The 22,376-nt window shown below is 37.6% G+C and overlaps 1 protein-coding gene across 5 annotated transcripts in view; it reads right to left on the reverse strand.

Annotated features, from left to right (window-relative positions):
• Nucleotides 9,631-22,376, reverse strand: part of LMBRD2 (LMBR1 domain containing 2) — a 34,531-nt gene continuing 21,785 nt past the window's right edge. For 4 of the 5 annotated variants that reach the window (XM_021380085.1, XM_021380082.1, XM_021380084.1 and 1 more), the window contains 5 exons: nt 20,865-20,968; nt 19,563-19,609; nt 17,722-17,824; nt 16,164-16,293; nt 14,703-14,763 (listed from right to left, as the gene is read on the reverse strand). In XM_021380085.1, coding sequence (XP_021235760.1) covers nt 14,703-14,763; nt 16,164-16,293; nt 17,722-17,824; nt 19,563-19,609; nt 20,865-20,968 — 445 coding nt within the window. Of the gene's footprint in view, nt 14,764-16,163; nt 16,294-17,721; nt 17,825-19,562; nt 19,610-20,864; nt 20,969-22,376 lie in introns of all 5 variants that reach the window. The other variant, XM_021380081.1, reaches the window with a different exon arrangement.

Consider the following 22,376-nt stretch of genomic DNA (forward strand, 5'->3'; position numbering starts at 1 on the left):
AATATTAACTATATTATTATTATTGGCACTTTTTCCTACACCGAAGTATTTTAACTGCATTCTTCTTTCTTCTTTTCTTTTTTTTTTTTTTGCAACAATTAGATCTGGAATAATAATTATAGACTCAATTATATTCCCAATAAATTCTTGGCTTTACTCATACGTCTATTTGTCCTCTTCACCATCTTTGCTCTTTTTTTTGTTGAGAAGAACTGAAGAAGGGAGAGATGTGTATGCAGGCGTCTTCAAATCAAGCACGGGAACAGAAGGCGCTGTGTAACACCACTTGAGCTCTTTATGAGGTGTGTATCACTTTGCTGTCTGCAAACTACACTAACAGGAAGTTGTATTGTTACTTTTTTTTGTGGTTATATTCACATCTCTGTGACTGCACAGAGCTGAGGTCTGTTTCAGCAGTGAGATTGCTTTGATGCGTTACCTTTTTGCGCATTTCCCTTAGAATAGGATGGCAGGGAGTGCTTCTTACCTGGGAGCTAGACAGGTGATATCTCTCCCCATATTCCTCCTTCTTTTACCAGACTGGCTGCAGAGAAGTGTTTTTGTGTTTTCCCCACTCTTGACTGCTGATCAGTGCTTAGCATAGAACTGTAGAATCCAGATCGGGCTGCCCAGGGCCCGATCCCACCTGGCCTTGAACGCCTCCAGGGATGCAGCACCCACAGCTTCTCTGGGCAAACTGTGCCCAGGGCCTCACTGCCCTCTGAGCAGGGAATTTCATTCTAATATCTAATCCAAATTTCCCCTCTTTTAGTTTAAAGCAACTCCCCTTTGTCCTGTCACTATCATACTGTGTAAACTGTTGATCTCCCTCCTGCTTACAAGTTCTCTTCGAGTACTGGCAGGTGACAGTGAGGTCTTCCTGGAGCCTTCTCCAGGCTGAACAAGCACAGCTTCCTCAACATTTCTTCACAGAGGTGCTCCAGCCCTCTGATCATCCTTGTGGCACTCTTCTGGACCTGATTCAACAGCTCCACATCTTTCTTGTACTGGGGGCTGATTTGGGTGCAGGTGAGGCCTCACGAGGGCAGAGCAGAGGGGACAATCCCCTCCCTATCCCTGCTGCCACCCCTCTTTTGATACAGCCCAGGATACTGTTGGCCTTCTGGGCTGTAATCACATATTTCTGGCTTGCATCCAGCTTTTTGTCCACCGTATAATAAAGAGTGATTTTAAATAGAAGTGGATGTATTGGTTATGTCCAGCAGATTTGGCACTGGTTATCCCAGTCTTCCTGCAAATATCCTCCTGTCCAGCTTCCAAGGAAACAATCCTCATTTGTGACATGTGCTCTCCTTCACTGCAGCAAGCTTTTTTCTCCCTCCGTCTGCCTCTGCTTCCCTGTCTAAAAATCCATGCTAAACTCATCTTAATGCACACAAGCATTTTCTTCCCTAACTCCAGTGTGCTTGTTCAGTTGCAGGTTAGGTGGGAGTGCCACCAGAGCAGGAGAGCTCCAGGAGATCATCCATGGACCCTGTGCAGAGCACCAGGCATCTACCCGCCTCGTGTGGGAAGGAAGTGTGGGGCTCTGAATGGTGACACAGTTCCTAGGACATGCACTGGAGGAGACATCTGACAGGGGAATGCAGGGAGGTAAGCATGCCCATAGCTACAGAACTGGTAACAGGATCCCCAGTGCTTTTCTAGCTCTATAGGCTAAATAATATTGTATTAGAGTCTCTCCTTTGTTTCAAGACATTCTCCACGAATCAAATCTTAATTTCAGTCCATAGTGGAGCTCCTGCTGATTAGAGAAATGCAGCATCTGACGTGTATTTTAGACAGATGTAACAGGGGTGCAGAGTTCAGTCACCACACTTCTCGCTGTTGTCTGTCACCTGGGCCATGTCTGTTTTCACAAGCTGATGCTCTCAACTCAGGTCTCTCTCAGCATCTCTATTATGAGATTACTGATGCTGTTCAGGACCCTGCTGCTATACAGACTGCTAGCAGGGACCAGAAAGCAGCTATTTACACAGCATCAGGCCAAAATACTGGAAAGTGACTGCATGTAAGTGTTTGTAAAATAAATTTTCTGCTGGAAGACATCTTCTTTTTAAAAACAAATTGGCCATGCCATCTCATGTGAATTTATGCTGGTGCAAAATGTAGTTCAGCCATATGAACAAGCAACTGGACTATAAATACTGCGTCTCTGCTATACTGTTCCTGCATTTCAATCCAGATAATGCTAAAAAGAATTTGTTAACGTTATCTACCCAGAAATTGCATAATCTGGCATGTTTGTTATCTACGGGAGGAAGTCACTATCTTCTGATGGATGAAACCTCACAAGTTTTTGTACAAACAGTCATGCGATCCAGATGTCACCCATGATGCCAACCAAAAAGAAAAAAAAAGGCACCAAAAGAACATGACCCACACAGTAACAGTAACAACAGACACTAAATATTTCTCAGAATAAATCATTATAAAAATAATGCAAACTCTACACTGCTAATTTACATACTGTTGTGCATATAGTGCAAAGTGTAGTAAAAGTACATTTAGTCCAGCACCCATTGCGTCTGGCAAGGACACTGCCTGCAGTGCAGCACCAGCATGGTGTGGAGCTGTTATCCAGCTGCCCTGTCATTGTCCAAATCTGGGATCCAAATCAAAATAGATAGTGAACTACTTGCCTTAGCGCTATGCAAGAGCAAGTGTTAATTATTCTTCTGTTGGGCTCATTTTGGAAAATGATGTAAATTTTTAGCCTCTGAAGAGTTCAAGGAGAAAAGAAAGAAGGCTGAATTAAAAGCAGTATGTTAAAAATATCCTGCTTTGGAAAAAAAAATTATCATGGGGGTTAAGATAGAAGTAGATGTTCCCTACCAAGGTAAAAAGTGTTCTGGTTTGCAGGACTACACCAATGAACACACACAAAAAAAGATTTTCCAGCCATACAGATAAGTTTGTGGAGGAGGGGAACTGTCTGCAAAACCTATCAGCATCTCATGGTCCCAGCTACGATCTTCTTAAATTCCAGGCATTAGATATGGCAGTAAGACTGCAGAAGTACATCAGTGGAAGTATTTTCTCTCTTCCCCATGACATACCATTATTTACCATATTATTCCTAGCAAAAGCAAATGCTGCAAGATAAAACCTGCTTAGAATTGAGTTCTGAAGACCCTTGTTACAAGTCTAGGGATTTCCCCAGTGGATCTTGTTCTTAGAATAAAATACAAAATAATTCTAGGCACGACACTGAGGAGAGTCAGCGTAGTTCTCAATTCATTACTAACACTTCAGTGTAGGATTAAGACCCAAAATGAGTAATGTGAAAACAGAAGGAAGCACAAAACGCAGCACATCTCTTACGTAGACAGTGTTATACTTTCTATACTTGAGGGTTTGGCTTTTTGGCTGGAACATCCCTGGTCATCAGCATCAGAAATCTTCTGTGGCTGGTGTGGGTGAGGCATCAGTCACCCACCTTCAACTCCTCAGAAGTCAGACGGTGCACTGGGGGAACTCACAGAGGATATGAGCTTTCCTTTGCAAAGTTTACAAAACACTTACATTCATCATTGACTTTTTAGCCCTTACCCAGGGACTTTCCCAGTACAGAAGCTTCCTGGAAAGAGACACTGTGTTGAGTCAGGGGTTACTGACATATGGATGTTCTCTGACTGCAGCAGCTTGGATCAAAAACAAACTCCAAACTCTTTCTGGCTAATTCTATGAACTCAGTCCAGTCCTTTGTTATCATGAGGTAGGAAAGGGGAAAAATTCTCTTGATGAATTCTGCTCCAGTTGTCACCAAAGCTTGTTCCAGGGTCAGCGTCAGCCTGAGACACTGCTCTGGGGACAGGCTCTTCAGTTGCTGAGAAAGATGAAAGGATCATCACACCGAGCTTGGGGATTTGATGTGTTTGGAGCTATGATGAAGAACAAACTTCTCAATAAGTGCTTTGTCTGGTGTAGGTAGACAGACTCTTAGATTTTACCTACCAGCAAAATCTGTTCTGTAGAATTTTTAAAGACTGCTAGTGATTTCCTGGGAGGCAGAACTTTGCCTTACTTGAATGATGAGGCTATTTCAGGCACTGCAATGCTTATCTCAGCTCCGGTCTCTTGAAAACCAACACATGGTTTCCTGTCAACATGTGCAAAGCAGTAAGTAGACCAGAAGAGTTTGCTGTGGTGCAGAATTGAAGTGGCAGCTTATAAGTGGGCATACATATAGCTGGCAAGAGCACTAATGAAATACCCTCCTTCTGTTTAAGGATCCTCTGAAAGTAAGCCAACCTTACAACTGTGGATTTCAGTGGTAAAAAGGACCAAGGGATCTTTTTCAAGAAGAACTAGTAGGGGTTGGTTTTGTTTTGTTTGTCTGTTTGTTTTCTTAAATACACGCTTTCCAAAGGACTCATTGAAAAGTTAATCAAATTTGCTAATTTCTAAACCATTAAAATCTATAGAATTCATGATTTATAGATCTCACAAAGAAATAGTAATTAAAATGTTTAAAACCAGTAGCACCCAGATAAACCGTCTTGCTTTTCATTCCATACAAACTTGATTCAAGACTCCCAGTTTTAAATCAGCTGCTAAACCAACAATATACTTAAAGACTTCAATACTTGAAAGAGAATTTTGGTGTAACTCAGCTCATGCTTTTAATACATCCTGCCCTGTAGAAAAATCAAGTCTGAACTCCACAGCATAGTTTTCTATTGACAGTAGTTCACAAGACTGAATCGCCATACACATACAGTATGCCAGTATTTCACTGTCACTTAGCTGTAGACTTCTGGAGCCATGTAGAGTTCTGTGGCTCTCTGATCACTAGTAGCAGAAAGTCAAAAATAGGTTAAATACAAAAAGATCAGGGAAGAAGAAAAAGTCAAACTCAAAGCAAAGCTGACTCTACATATAGACACCTCTAAAAATACATTAAATATTCTCTGAATCCAACTAGGGTAACAGCTACTACCCTGTCCTTCTAATTGCATGGCAGAAGTCAAAGTGGCAGAGACTTTTGGGATTCTCAAAGTATAGAGATATGAAGAAATACCCATGAAAAAATATTTCCAGCTTTATTGCTGAAAATGCTTTTCCGTAAGCATACTAGTTTTGATTCTCTATCCTCAAGCACTTGGAATTATCATCTGTCCCTATGGCTGATGAGCTCAAATTGCCTCATGGTGAAAATTACAGCTGGGATTCCTCAGGATGATTATGGAATGGTTGAAATTGAAGGGAGATCTGGAGGTCATATCGTAGAATTACAGAATCACAGAATCATAGAATCACAGAATGACTTGGGTTGGAAGACCTCAAAGATCATCTAGTTCCAACTCCCCTGCTATGGGTAGGGTTGTCAGCCACTAGATCAGACTGCTCAGGAACGCATCAAGCCTGGCCTTTGACACAGGACATCCACTACTTACCTGGGCAGCCTGTGCCAGTGCCTCACTGCACTCCAAGTGAAGAATTTCTTTCTCTCATCTAACCTTAACCTCCCTTCTTTTCAGTTTAAATACATCCCGCCTTGTCCTCTCACTATCTACCTGTGTAAAAAGCCCTCCTGCTTGTAAGCTCCTTTCAAATACTGGAAGATCACAATGACACCTCCCTGGAGCCTTCTCTTCACCAAGCTAAACAATTGTAACTCCCTCATCCTTTCATCACAGGAGAAGTGCTCCAGCCCTCCAATCATTAACAGTCATCTGGTTCAACCTCCTGCTAAAGCAGGGACACCTAGAGCAGGTTACACAGGTTGGACTAGCTAAAGAATACCATAGTTATAAAGATTTACTTAATATTTGCTTTTTATTCATAGAATCACAAATTCTTGCAAAAATCACATTATCCAGAGCAGATGATCACAGAATCATTTAATTAGAGAATATCCCAAGTTGTAAGGATCCACAAGGATCATTGAGTCCAACCAGCTCCACACAGCACCACCCAAAATCCAAACCCTACATCTGAGAGTGTTGTCCAAACACTCCTTGAACTCTGGAAGCCTGGGGCCATGACCACTGCCCTGGGCACCCTGTTCCATGCCCACCACTCTCTGGTGCAGAACCTTTTCCTGTTTTCTGACACTTTCCCAGCCTTCCCCTGGCACAGCTCTATGCTGTTCCCTCGGGCCCTCTCGCTGCCACCAGAGAGCAGAGCTCAGTGCTGCCCTCTGCTCCCTGTGAGGAGCTGCAGCTGCCATGAGATCTCCCTCCGCGCTGGGCCCAGCACACCCCAGGACCTCAGCTGCTTCTTGAAGTTCTTTCCCTCTAGACCCTTCAGCATCTTCGTAGCCCTCCTTTGGATACTTCATAATGTTTATATGTCCTTATATTATGGCACCCAAACTTACACCCAGTGCTGGAGGCAAGGCCCCACAGTGCAGAGCAGAGGGGATAATCCCTTCCCTCACCCAGTGGCAATGCTGGGCCTGAGACACCCGTAGTATGGTCCTCCTTTTGGGCTGCTGGGGCACACTGCCAGCTCATGTTCAGCTTGCCATCAGTCAGAAACCCTAGATCCCTTTTCATGGAACTGCTCTGCAGCCCCTTGTCCCCCATTCTCTACATATATCCAAGGCTGCACTTTCCCAGGTGCAGAATCCAGCACTTAAACTTGGTAAACTTTACGCTGTTGGTAATTGTACAGCTCTCCATTTGTCAAGAACTCTCTGTAACTCCTCTCTACCTTCAAGGCATTCAACAGTTTCTCCCAACTTAGTGTCATCCACAGATGCCTGTAATATACATTCAAGTCCAGTATACATATCATTTATGAAAAAAATTGAAGAGTTCTGGCCCTAGAATGGAGCCCTGGGGAACCCCACTAGTGACTCACCACCAGTGGGATGTAATCCCATTTACTGTAACCCTTTGAACATGACCCATCAGCCAATTGTTCACTCATTGCATTGTTTTTTTTTGTCTAACTGAACGCTGGCAATTTTGCCCAGGATGCTGTGAGAAACAGTGTGGAAAGCTTTGCTGAAAGCTTTGCCAAAAAGAGCACACCTACTGGCTTCCCTTGGTCAGCGAAGTGTGTAACTTTGTCATAAAAGGAGACTGAGTTAATTAAACAGGACATTCCCCTCCTGAACTCACGTTGGCTGTGACCAGTGACTGCACTGTCTTTCAGGTGTTTTTCAGTAATTCCCAAAACAATCTCTGTAATTTCACCAGGCACTGAAGGTAGACTCACAGGCCTAAAATATGTTCAAATATGTTAACGCATTCAGACGATCTCTGTAACAGCTTCCAAAGAAATAACCATATAAGGTACGGCCTGATCTGCTAATGACAAATGTCCTGATCATTTTTATGGGATTAGAACCAAGCTCATAGCTCCTAAGGCATAGCAGTGTTTTTCCTGATAATCTGTGCATGGGTAAACCCTTTACAACACTGCATGTGCACTGGCTAGATACCTGTAAGAGAAGCAAAATTCACAGAGAGTTTGCACAGTACTGAGCCCAGAATGGGCCTTCACAGCTGCTCTGCAGTCACTGAACTATATATTCTTAAACCTCAGGGGCCAGCTGTCAAGGTGTTGATATCAGACTTCACCTTGAAAATTCTAGGCAAGGCTGTGAGCAGGGAAAGTAGTAAGATTACACCAGGACTGCGCAGAGCTCATGCTTTCCTCATTGCCTCCTGCAGCTCCCCCAGGCCTTGCTGTGCCTCTTGCACTGCCACCCCTGTCCCATCTCTCTGGACGTAGTTCCCCTTGCCTCACTCCTTTCCACATGCAGAGTGATACACTGCTTTTGTAACTTGTTGATCTCCATAGATTTGAAAAACAAAATCCTCCAACATAAGAAGCTCGGTGTTTTTACCATACTAATGCTTACAGAGGGACAAGAGGGCACGCGGGTTTTCACAGAGGATGTCTAGGCACAAGCCTCAGTTTTGCTTTTATGCTGACTGAGCTACTCAAGTCCACACCTTTAACCAGATAAGCCATTTGTGTGGATGGAAGCCAAGAGCTTTTCTTACGTTTGTGGATAACCTGACAACTGCACCAATACCTGGCCTCTAGTTCTGAGCTGAATCTCTCTCTGCAATTTGGGTCATGATCCCCATGAAGGGAAGAAAAGTTGTGTCTTCAGAGTCTGGTCCTGGCCAACTCAACAATGCTCTCAAAAAAACCTGATGGCAATGGTGTCTAGTGAACAAACGCACAAGATAATGCAAATGATAAGATGTATACAAAGAGGAAGGAACAAGATCTTCATCGCAGCATGCAGAACAGACTGAGTAGACACAGTGCAGGCAGAGAGAAGTGAGCAGGCAGGTGATGTTCAATCACAACTCATACAATTCTCTGCCAGTTCAACGCTATTTCAAAAGGCATAACATTTACCAAGTATGCAAGATAGGTGCATTATCAAACACTAAGAATTAAGCAACAGAATCAATATTGCTCTGTGAGCACACAAAAATCTGACAATGAACACTGGAAAGATAGATTACTCAGCTACTCCTATCTCTTTCCCAGTCAATAGAGGAAATGCCATTCCCTGGAATATAATCAATGAGATGAACTCTATTACTAATCTTTCCTAACATCTGCATGCACAGTTCATCTGCTGCATTGTCCTGAACCCACACATACATAAAATGGTAAGCAAAAAGATCTAAAGAAATTTGGTAGTGCAGTAACAAAGAGGGAGAATGGGTGACATTCCAAAGAATGTGACAGGGTAAGTCTCTACCAGCAGTTTGAGTCATTCCTACTGCAGCGATGGCAGACACTGGTCTTGACAGGGCAAAACATTTCCTGCAACTAATTTAAAACAGCAGCTACAGATTAAATGTAGGAGACAACAAATCAGCTCTACCAGTCATCCTAAACTTAGCTGTTGCAAATATCCTGATATGCTAATAAAATGAGTAATTGCTTGCTCTAGGGTATGGATTTTCCAATTAGTACATCCAAAAGATAGTTCTGTCATTCCCAAGTGGAATGATGTTTCATTAGAATGAAAAAAAGAAACCTAAATACATGTCCTGCCACTACAGTTGTATATATAACATATGTTGTATATATAACATGAGATGAATATGCAAGCAGTGCAAGAAGAGAGAAGGGTTAACTCCTTCCTCACTTCACCTTTCTCCTCACAGAAAACAGTCTCTTGGTTGCCACCAACAGCTGAATATACCTAGAAGGACTTATGTTCCAATGCGATGATGGAAAAGGATGGAACCAAGCCCTCTGCCCATCTTTTGTCCCTCAAAAGTACCAAGGGCCCAATCAGCTTCAGGAGTGTACAGGCTCTTTGCAGGGTTTCTGCAGGCACTGTGGGAAGCTTACAGTCTCCCCGCATCCACAGAAGCATGAGTGAGCTGTCAGTAAAGAGAATGGACCAAAAGTGCTGGTCAGTGTCTCAGCTCTGGGCTCTGACAATGATATGTCAAGGTATGCAGGCTTCTCAGCAACTTCCCTTTTTAATCTGCTCTTTAAAGCAGAAAAAAAGGTGAAAAAGGTGAAAAAGGTGACAAAAATGTGGTTGTATTGACTTACAGAATAAACTCTCTTTCTATCTGGGAAGAAGAAATAGGTAGAATTTCTCTGGAAGATCATTATCAAAAGTATTTCAGAGAAGTCTGAGTATCTAAAATACACCAAGGAAAAATGTATTGCAGAAATGATTTATTTCATGCCAGCTTAACTCATTGACTCCTTGATTTTAACACGTTTCAAAAATATATCCAGTACATCGATAATTTAAATACTACACAGAAAAATTTATAACTCACTCAGTGAATTTTAAAACAACATTTTATGCACACATACTTGTATCATAAGGCAAAAGAAGCTAGTCTATCCATAAGCAGCACTCCTACAGCCTACCCTTGATATACATTGGAGAATAAACATTTTCTGTTACTAAAGCCATACTTGAAAATTATTTCCCTTGTCTTCCAGACACTTCCATAGGAGTTTAAGGTGATCTCTTAAAGAAAATAGTTCCTACAGTGACAGTTAAGATATCACACTTAAACTATTATAATTCACAGGAATGTCAAATATAACAACATTATCGTGAAGAAGTAATTGAAGTTGCATATTATTATTGCCTGTCAATTACAGCTAAAACACACACACACAAAATTAAGCATGCTGAGGAATACATTCCAGTGCATTTAATGGAGACAAAGAACAAGTGTGACTGGGATTAAAGTACAACAGAAACAGAAGGTACCAAATGTAATACAAGATAATCAATGACAGCAATCCATATACTAGAAAGGGATCTAGTTCAAGGTGCTATTCTGCTAGGGATGCTGGGTTTCTGTCAACATAATCAAATGGTGTAGGAGTGTCTCAGCTTCAGATTAGACTACTTAATTAGAGGCACGGATAATATTAAAAGAACTGCGGTGAAGCAGCATATTCCTGCAGAGTTCATTCGGGAAAAGGAAAGTAAAAATTTCAAAAGGTTTACAAGATACATCAGTAAGTTGCTCTGTAAAAAATCTATCATTTTCTGAATGCTAAAACAAAAATTAGAAGCTAGGAGACAATATATGAAATGAGTGGCATTTCTTTTAATTATTAAGATGGAAACACTTCTCTGTTATGAATAGGCAGATTTCCTTAAGAAGCATCATAGAAAGTATTCATTCATAAAATGATCTCTATTTGGTATTGTAAATCCCCTCAGACTGCAAGTAATTAACAGCAGTAATGAAAATTGGAAGAAATAATATATTTTTCATTTAACATTTGCAATATTCTGAGATAAATTTAATAAAATGAGAATTATCATAATTACTGAAAATCAGAGTAACCACTGTTAATATTTCGTATCTAAAAATCATCATGATTGTGTTTTAAAATAGCAAGAATATTGAACAGATAGCAGCTTTCCACCATTCCCATTAATACTGCTAATGACAATTTATTTTACAAGTGCTTGACCGCAAAACACAGACATATTTTACACTGTGATTTTTCCAGCAGTGAAGTTACAGTAGTACAAAGTTTGTTGCCATACCTAAATGACAGAATATATCATAGTATGCCCAAATTGTCACTTGTTAGCACAGACTAGAAGCTCAATGTCTTCTATATTCTCTCATAAAAATTATTCCTCACTTTACATCACTAAGATCTGTGCCTTAAAGTGCAGAGGGCTCATTCCCAATATACATAAATTAGCAGAACATGTACATGCTTAAATGCCTGAAAACACAGAATCACAGATCTAGCAGGAACAATAAGTTTGACTGGAGGTTTTTGCTATCCGCACTTTTTAAGAAATCCAGCACTGACAGTGTCAAAGTAGTTACTGTTCTCACTCCCACTTTTCAAAGTTTGTGACAATTTACGTGGATTCTTTCAATTGTTTTACAAGCTTGGTTGGCTGTCTGGTGCCATTTTTATGTGCGTGTGGTGTTCACAACTTAGGAAGTATGCTCTAGCTGCTCAGTAATTCAAAAAGTGAAATTGTAAGGAAAGTAGTAACTGACACTCTTTAGTTGCAAATAAACATGACTATATACCAACAGAATTAATAAACTAACATTCTGTTTCCAAAAGCACACTTTGTAAGGTAGTTATACTCCAAATCATCTAATCTGGAGCACCAAATGTGCTGCAAGAAAAACATTAACATACATTACAATCACTGCTTAAACATGCCAAAGCTGGCTTTAGTTTATTTATTTATATTTATTTATTTTAAGATAGGCTACTTTTAGAGTACAACTGCAGTAGCAAGGAACTCAGCAATGGATGCCACAATCTAGCTAGGAGTTAGGGCAAATCTTCAGGCACTTACTTATCCCCCACGCAAGTTCTGTATTATTTTTATAAGCAGTAACCAAATTAGTCTGCAATGAGCTCAAGTACACAGCAAATGTTGTGCAGGTATATAGTTTGGTTCTGTAACATTTTTTTATTGTAACCAGTCATTCTTAGTTGAAAGTTTTTCAGATTTAGTCATAGGAACTTACAATTACTTTTTGAAACACTAATTAGCTACAAATTGCACTTAGAGCAAGAGTAACAACTGTTAGTCAGAAATGAATACATGGATGAAACATCACATGGATGACATCACTTATCAACTCCTTATTTAAATTTTTAGCATCTAGGTGGTATGTGACACTGGGGATCTGTCAGCACAATCCAGAGAGAACTCCTGAGCTATGTTAGAAGCTCTCATGTGGTTTCAAAAAGCAGACATTGGTTACTCTACTACTCCACTGAAACTACAATAAAAGGTCAGTGGATTCCCATCTCAATGACCTCAGAATTTCAATATTAGCAGACAGATTCCCACAGCAATTAATTTACAGTAAACTCCTCAAATTACTGTATCCTGAGGAAAACCGCACAGAAGTCTTACGTCAGGGACTAGTTAGCTTTTGTATATACAATCCTCAACAAGTTTCAATTGTAAATTCTGTTAGCAACCATTCCACAGATGTCTGAGGGTGGAAAAATCATGCCCTGAGAAGGCTTATTCAATACTCTGAAGTCAATAGCAGCTAGATACGAATACTTCACAAGAGCTCAGAAAAATACGCATTCCTTTTGTGATTTTTCCATTAGCACTGAATTAGATCCCTTTGTAGTGACATTTCAAGAGTTAAATAAAGAACTTACACCTTACTTCATCCGTGTATTTTTACAAATAAACTTTTGGGCAGTTAGATGATATATAAGCTATAAAAATAGAAATGTAAAGTCCAGAAACATTAATTGTTGATGGATGTCCAAAAACATATACAACCTCTTTCAGATCAGGCTGGATTAATAATAGCATTTCTAAGTGTATCTAATAAAAATTAAATATGTAACATCACAAAGTTGCTAAAGAACAGTTTGCATCCAAAACCAAATGTCTTATTTTCTTGACTTTCATTCCCTGATACAGCCATGAGGTTTTGATCAAGCTTTTACAAGACACAAAATACCCAAACTAAAAAAGTGTTCTCTTGCATGTAATGTAGAAATTGCATGAACTTGGGTACATTTGAGCATGGCTGTAATTCAGTGTATTCACCTCAGAACTGAGGGTTACTTTATGTCTGCCCTTTTATTTAAATAATTATTTCTATACAAGTATTATTCCTCCTTCATAATAGCAATACAGTGTTTTATTAAAACAGGCAGATCAATACATCATAAATACCACTACTGTTAGAACACATAAAGTACTAAAACACAGGAGGTAGAATTAGATCCCCATTAACAGTTACTTCAGAAAAAGACTACTTCTAAAAATTAGTAGAATATGTAGTTCATGAAAGTTTACTTTTCAGACTATATCAGTCTTAGCTGCTTTAATGAATGTCTGTCTTTTTAAGCATGATATAGAATTTATGACGGAAGCATGTTCTCTTTCCATTTTCATCATCATTTTGCAATAAGCTCAAAAGAAAACTCCCAAGTGCAAGGATATACAACAACTTCCAAAAAAGCAGCATTTTAAGTTGATCAAATTTCTCAAGATATCGTGAGTATGACTACATCTTTTACCTTATGATTACACTTGAAAGTTCATTTGACTAACTACAGCTTAAAACGTATCTACACCAATTAAATAGAAGCATTTCTACATAGTTAATAATTGGCATTTTTGAATGGCATTTAAATGAATATGCATTTATTCTTTTTGCAACAACTTACTGCAAAATACAGGCACCTTAAAAACTGATACATAATGCAAACAGGGCATTTGGGATATTAAGTGTTCATCATTATCTAGTCGTGTTATGTATTTCCCCTCTAAAGAAACACTCAAAAATTTTAAGCTGTGTCCGAAGTCTGAATTCTGAAAAGAATTATTTGCATAACTCATTATTCACATTAGATTTCTTTTATGCTTAAAAAAAACACCCCAAAACATTAGTGTGCCAAGGTTTTTCAACAGTTGAAACTGTAAAAATCTTAAGCAGACATCATGTCTTTGATAATGTTTCCTTGCTATTGCACATATATTCATATGACAGTGAAATCTTCATCCATATTCATCTAGTCACACACACAGAATCCTAGAATGGCTTGTGTTGGACCATAAAGACCATCCAACCTCTTGCCTGGGCATGGTTGCGACCCACTTGCCCAGGGCCCCATCCAGCCTGGCCTTGAACATTGGAAAATATTATCTTTCTTGTTCTAAAACTGATGCTAGCAAGATTTATGAAGACAGCCTGCCATTCAGTCTTTCTGCTCATATAGGGTCTGATCTAAAGACCACTCAAGCCAAAAGAAGACTCAATTTAAATCAGTAAATTTTGCACTAGTCGTAAAAGTTTAAACAGAAAATTTAGAAAGTGTTTACTATTGTAATTGATATAACTGTACTTTGGATGCATCAAGATTTTCTCATAGCATCTTCTTCTATACAAAAAAATCCTTCCAAAAAATGTTCATTCTAAAGCTTATATATTTAAATTCAAGTTGAGCCTTTTTAATGAAATTTATTCTCTACTAATTTAATTATTATTTTTCTCCTTTTGGTCATTACAAAAAGCTCATATGGATACACAATAACATCTACAATAAAAGAAGAATATTCTTGTCATAAATGGTAAAGTTATCATACAGACACATTTCCAAAATAGAGTTGTTTCTTCATTTTTTTTTTATAAAACAAAAATGGTCTTTTCTGGTTCACTAATACATTGTAAATACAGTATTTTCCAAGCAGTGAGTAGGAAACAGATTGACTATGAATTTTCTTTAGATTTAGATTAGACATCCTCAAATATTCTGCTTCGAGACATTGACAGATATCTTCCACCAGGCTGGTACCTGCAGAATGAATTTTAAATATGAAAAGATATCAGTAAAAAACTAGAAGGAAGACCTATGAATACATATAACCCTCACTGCACTCCTTACCCCTTAAGTCTCAATGAATACTATAGGACCCGAAGTTCTACTGGATTGCTGTTTCCACAAGAACACTTTAGGCAGTCATTAAATTAAATCTCATCTGACCAAGAAAAACAGTGATACAAATATAAGGAGTATTAAAGAACTTTGTTTTCCATTACAAACAAAAGAAACTGAATGTTTTTGTTAAGCAGTACAAACTTTTCAACCAGCATTCTTGCTTGGGTGATTAACAGAATATCTCATACTCCTAGGAGAAATGATGATGATTAAAGCAAATGTCTGCATAATTTCTGGGGAAAATTTAAGAAAGAAAAAAAAATCTTCACAAATTATTGATCAAGCATATTTTAAAAAGATTTAAAAAGTAGAAATAGAATTTGATAATAGCACATTGTACTTCCCTCTCTGCAGTACTTAGTAAACTTCAAAAAGACAAAATCAGAACTTAGCCTTCTAAGTGCCATTACATCATCTTAGGAAACTCATAATTATTTAAAGAGCTATCATTAAACAAAAAACAAACAACAAACAGACAAAGCATAAGAAACACACAATGTTATACAAGCTATTTTAAACTGAATTGAAATTTTAAATGGAATTACTCTTGGTGTATAATCTCTGTGAGATGAAATTAAGGTTACTAAAAGAAGGCTCAATTAAGTTCTCTGGCTCCCTGTTTTCTTGAAGGACCAGAGTGTTCTCCCCTGCAAATACTGTATAGGTGCCAGAAGACTTCAGATATCATATTTGCAAAGCATTTGCCCCAAAACAACTATCTATGCCTACTTCCATTTTTGTAGATTACCTATTTCAAACACTGTACACAAGTAGAAAACAGAACTACACTAGGCTGGTTCCTCCTTAAACTTTTGTGCTAAAAAGAAACTCAAATCTAAAAAACTCCAGAAGCCAAAGCTTTTGAAATGTGGTGATACTAGATTATGCAATTTAGTAGTCAGTAATAACAAGTATTGCTGAATTAACCTGTAGAACCCACCACCGTCATTTAACAGCATTCGTTACATGTTTATGAACTGGCATCTATTTGCTGAAGTTACAGACAAAAATCAACAGAAACCATTTCTGATGTTTACTCAAACATTTCTAAAAAAACTGTTAAAACCTGAAGGTTTCAATTGGGTTGAAAACACTTTGATATCATCGGAGAGAAGGAAGAAAGAAAAATAGCTATGTGAGAAGCAAATACTGTTTATAAAGCTATTATTACAAAGTCATCTGACATAGCTGTTACAGGTCAGAAGATAGAAGCTATCAATATTTTTTAATGGTCAACACAACACAAGATTCCTCACCTTCCAGAGTCCGATTCAAGAGGGTCATCATTAATCGAGTCTGCATTAAAATCCAAGGGTTCTGCATCCTGAAGAAGTTCTATTCTGTCTCTTTCAGTCCTACCATTTGTTCGGGTGTACTTCGATAGTGCTGAATAGGTAAAAGGAAGGAAAGACATTCATTTACTCTATAAACACCTCAGATCGTGTGAAAACATCAAACTTAAAAGACCAGTATAATAATTTGCTAGTAACTCATCTAAAGCATAATCATGAATATTTAGAGTAAATTCAATATTAAATCACATCTGACTACATGCTCAAAACTTTGGTCTTTTTAGATTTTTTGTTGTTGTTTATCTCCAGAACAATCTAACAATCTGACTAGGATGAGATCCATTTTGCAAAGAATCAAAGAAAATTAAAACAGTTATATAAAAACATTATTTACAAATAAATAAATTAAGCATCCATTCTTCTTCCCAACTTTCCATTTTTAACTGGACAGTCAAGAATGCTACGTGCAAAATGTAGCTGGAATTTTTTTGGTTCTTCTGTTTGTTTTGAAATGGAAAAATTCATGAATGAATGAAATACAGTTGTTTGGCAATTCACTGCCAGCTTCAGTAGGCCAGTGCCTACAGCTTGTTTTGGGATTGGAATGCTACACATTCATACGGTTAACAGCAGAATATAATGGAACATAATTTCAGTTTGTCTATCACTGAAGACTTTGGTTCCCAACTGTTACTAAGAGTGGGAGGAAGATCAACCAGTATTGGCTCTAAAGTATGTTCAAAGCTTCCCCCACTCTCACTTTTTATTTTTTATTGAAAGCCCTTGCCTTGAATCTTCTCCCTTTTATTTTCTAAACTTTAATCCGTTTTCCATCACTTCACTGAACCTGTCACATTTAGCTGTTTTGTTTCATTTCTCACTTGTTAGCTTACAAGAGCATATGAAATATACATTGAAAGTTAGCAAAAGGACAAAAAATTCAGCAGACACTAGAAGGCTTGCTTACTTTTACACATTTTCAACTCAACACTATTATTCTTTGACAAGCAAATAGGACTGCATATGTAACAATCTAAATTGGCTAGTTTAATGTGTTATTAAATGACAGGCATGTACTCATGTGAGTACGTTATTGGCTTTACATTTATTAGTAATTTACCTGATTATTCCAACCTGCATCAGTTCATTTGCATGTAGAAGATGTAAATTCCAACATTTAAAGTTTCCAACTTCAAGATATATCTTAAATAAAGTCTTTTTTGTTAACAACTGCTACTCTAGTTGTATGTCCCATGAGAAAAGCAAGTGACTTAGACCAGCCAGAATCTCCAACCTCAACTAGTCAGAATGTAAACAATGAGAAGAAACATGGCACTTGTCTTTAATGGGCAAGATAGCACTATTTCCTTCCAACAGAAGGAAATGTATTAATATATGATCTAAGACAAAAAGGAAACAATTTACTTTTACTTACATAGTCAGTATTGCACAGACAAGATATTAAAAAACTAAAAGCAAGCAAACAATCTCCACAGTCAAAACAAAAAAGCACAAAACTTACGTCTATTCGTATTGGTCTCTGAGAAGCTGGATTCTTTTTGCTCTGTGTGGACAACCCTGTTTCTAGTGGAATCCTCTCTATTTCCATACCGCTCTTTCCATTCCTAGAAAGAGACAAAAAAAAAAAAAAAAACATGAGCTGTGAGGAAAGTAACACAACTAAAGCATATGCATGATCAAGAGATATTGCAGTCTAGAGCTAACTGGCCAACCTTACCATACAATGAGAGTAATACTTTGAAAATATTAATGCTTCATATCTTGATACAAGAATTCTTGTTTTGTTTTAAACTCAATGTTTATGTACCTTCACAAAACCAATTTCAGTAACTGTCCTTTAGAAGAAAAATACTCAGAGGAAACAAACTACAAATTAAGTCTACAGAGTTCTTCAGCTGCTCTGTTACGGTGAGAAGACAGGTGCTTGTTGTTTGGTTTCTATTTCCATCTAGTGGTAGAATGGTAAAATACCCAGACAAAAAAGAAAAACATATTTACTGTTATACTTCTATCATGTAACCTTTTAGCATTTAATAATTTTAATATGAAGAGTTATAAAGTATTAAAGAAGAAAACCTGCTCTTTTTAGGAGACAAGTTCATGACGCAGTAGAAACTTTTCCAGTTGTTTCAATAACTTCCATATTTATCAGATTCATATATGGATCCTTGGTATATTCAAAAGTTTCTGTGCTGATTTATGCCATCAAATCTTACAGTACAAAGCTGTAGAGGAAGTATCTAATCATGATCTAACTAAAGAATACTCTCATACGCTCCAGAAGTTAAGAATGGATGTGCTACAGTGTAAAATGCAAACTCAAAGAACTGGTAACATCTGAAATTGAGTTTCTGTTGAAACTTAAATTGCTGATTTATGTCAGGTCATTTCAGCCTGTACCAAAGATATAATGCATTGACTGCTACTTGGTTTTGTATTAAGGGAAAGCTTTAAAACTATGGGATGGAGGATGCAGAGCGGAGCATCAGAAGAAAGGCCTTTGCAGTATTGGCCAATAACAAGAATTGAAGGCAAGTATCCCCGAGCTTGAAGAATCCAGAGGTTTTAGTCAAGTATTATCCTACCTTTCTGCTAATAATACTTTTCCCTTTAGTCAGTTTATTTTTCACATATACTCTTTAGAAATCTTCGTTTCTTTCTATACTGAATTCAAAGTGTTATTAATAAATAAAAAAGCTACAATTAACTGAAGCTGCTTAAGCAAAGCTCTCTGAATTATGTTTCAATTCAGTAAGCACTCAAAAAAGATTTTGTTTGTTACTCAGTGGCAACAGTACTCATTCCTTCCTATTCATTTTCCTTCAGAGAAGGGAACTACATTAAATGTTATCCCTTATCTGAAGGAAAAAATTAATCTGTCCCAATTACTAGCCAATGATCACACAAAGCAGCAGGTAAGTCTGGGGAGAGCACACAGTCCCCGTTCCAAGAGAACATTCTAACACTGCAACTCTGTAGTTATTTCAAGCAGAACAGCATGAACAGAAGGGGCTGAGAACAAACTATTCCAGGTTATTCTGAGTCCTACCGGTCAGTACTCTGCTTATCATGACCTATGTTTGTAGGCATAGGTCATTGTAAGAAAAGAGCGAGTAACAAGAGAGTACAAGTAGTACAGCCAGAACTACCCTCTTATCTTTTAAAATGAAAATGTTATTTATCTTTTTCCCCCAGCCAGGACTATTCTGCAAGACATAACTGTTTCCACCAGTGATAGGAGGACTTTTTTCTTGTCAAATAAGCCAAGCTGAATTAAATAGCAATGGCCATCCCTAGCAGATATTGTATTATATTAATATTCTGATTATATAAATCTCTTACCCTTCTTCTGTTTTCACCTTCTTCCTGCCTTTGCCGTTTTCTCTTCTCTAGAAATAAAAAAAAAGTCTGTAGCTAAATACAAGAACAATCACTACAAACAGGTTTTTCTTAAACAAATGTAATGAAAAAATAACATTAACTACTGAGATTCTTACTGAAATAGGTGGTTCATACAATTAAATAAAAAGGAAACGCAAAGTTGATTGTAATGGAATTTCTCATTAAAATCAATTCATCATATTGACAGCAGCTGCCGTCTCAGCTGAAATGCACCACTCGCATGCTCACATCCACTGTTTGGTCTCCATAAACATTCAGCAAGCATCAATGAACGCCAATGGGTGCCATTTTTTCACATAGAGGAATTTAATGACACACCTTTTCTTCATTTGCACTCCTATGTCAGATGTCATTTTGTCAGACTGCCCCTATGCTGCCATCTGTCACATGGCAACAACATTTAACAGAAATATTGGCAGGAAGGCTCAACCTCTGCTGCTGTACCACCAACATCTGCCTCTGACATCACAGGTCAATAAAATAAAATAGGAGGCATTACTTTCAGAGCATCTCTTGTATAAAATCACAGTACCAAAGAAAGACTAATGTGTTGTCTAAGGGAATGTGTGACACTGCCCCTGTTGCAGAAAAGACTACTACTCTAAGCTAATTCAACTGGTCTTGTTTCTAATTTCAAATCTACTGCATAATGTAACTTATCTACAAAACTTTGTTTCTCAATCTTTACTCAAGAACTACTTTCAAGATGTTAGTTTGAAACAAGAACTCTTTTTTCAGTAAAGAATTAACAAAATTAACAAAAAAATCAAGAAATTCTCTTAAATAGCTGATAATTAAAGCCCTATAGAACACATGCTTAGTGTAATAATGCAGTGTAGTTACTTGACATGGCACAAAATCCTAAGAAAATGATGGAATTTGGACAGCTTAGCGAGCACACTTACAAAAAGACTAAAATAAGGTTGCTGATGATAACGACAATTTAATTAGTAACTATCTTTTACGACACAATAAACAGGATCTCAGCCCCTGCTAAGGCATTATTAGATACAAACAACTTCAGAGTACCACCACTAACTGAAAAGTTTGTATTTTACTGCAGATGTCAAAAAAGTCCAACAGTGCTCACACAGCAACCTGTACTGTTAATCTGTTGTGTTTTGTGCTGCAGATTGCCGCCATACAGTTCAAAAATTGAAAAGCTGTATGTTTTTTTTTTTTTTCAGACAGGGAAGAATTACTGTATTTTGTAAGAAGATTAGGATATGGAATCTTAATTACCTCTTCGGATTAACTCTTTTCCTTCATCAATCAAATCAGAGGTCATTTCACTGTCTCCCATGAACTGTTGGAAACCCAGAAGATTCAAACAGCGAGTTCCTAAACTGGAAAAAGCAGAAGGATAAGGAATTTCCTATATTGATTTACAATGAGTAAATGGAAATATTATATTGCAAAATGTAAAACAGAAATTTCAGAAATACTGAAATTTAGGGACATTAAAAAACAAAACAAAAGAAAGCAACATGAAAGAAAGAAAACAAATTATACTACTTGTGAAATCAGAAAATTCAAAACAGTGACAAGGTTCCTGAATGTTATCAAAAGTGATGGAATATTTCCATTCAAGTAGTAGGATAGAAATGCTTATAATCTGCAAGTAGCACAAATAGTTTAAGATAAGATAATTACTCGATACCTTTTCAGATACAATAGAAATTATAGTTATGATATCCTCTTGACTCTCCTCTGCCAGAAGAAAATTACTGTAAGGATTGCATGCAGTAAGATTTCTATTTTCGAAACAACAATAACAGGAAAGCTACTTTCGTCTCAGTTATTACTCAGGAGAAACACATGGCATTTTCTCAGCTGCAGGGACACTTGTTGTCATTTTGGATACCCATCAGACAGCAGTCAAAAATAAAGTTGCTCCACCTTTTACACAGGATTAAGCTAATTCTGGAATTGTATCCAGGAACTTTTTCAACATACTGCCAGAGACTGCAACTGTTGTTTTTGTTGTTTTTCTTCTCTGTCTCCTAACCAAAACATTAATATTATGTTCAAATACAGCTTCACATAAGAGGAAGATTTTTCCTGTCCTATCTCAGCATTAAGACTGCTGGATTAAATAACTTTATTTGATAAATTTTAATAAACATCCAGTCCACATTTTAGAAGGCAATAGAATTCATGCAGATCAACTTCTTCATTTTTTCCCCCTTTCCCTTCCCTTCCATTACGCTGTAACAGCAAAGACCAAAATCACTACAGACAAGCCACACAAACAATTGTTTTTTTGTCATTGGCTTTCTTGTTTGCTTAGGGGATTCTTTTCCCTCCATTTAACCTGAAGATAGGCAGGGAAAAACTAGGACTGGATTCATGCTCAAAGGATATTAAACAACATTCAAGCATCAAACTACATTCCATATGACTCTAAACATACACACTGCTTCTAACTGAATAGCAATGCAAGACTAAAGAAGTAAACATAAAGACAAAAACGTATCTCTTACAGTGGTCAGAAGCAGATGTTTTGAAATAAAACAAAGAAAAGCAAGAATTTAACAGCATTTTCTGTAATTATCCTTCCAAATTCCAGCAATTTGTGTTCCAGGAAGAAAGATCCAGTGATTCAAAACACCATGCTTTCAAGCAAGTCTGTTAACTGCTGGATTAAATAAGGGAAACAGCTTTCTTTTACACATTTTAATTAAACATTCAGTTCTACATGTATTTGCTAAAAGTCTGTTAGAACATTCATTACCTAGAGTTTTTGCAAATGCC

The sequence above is a fragment of the Numida meleagris genome, chromosome Z (genome assembly GCF_002078875.1).
Source record: "Numida meleagris isolate 19003 breed g44 Domestic line chromosome Z, NumMel1.0, whole genome shotgun sequence".
NCBI lineage: Eukaryota > Metazoa > Chordata > Aves > Galliformes > Numididae > Numida > Numida meleagris.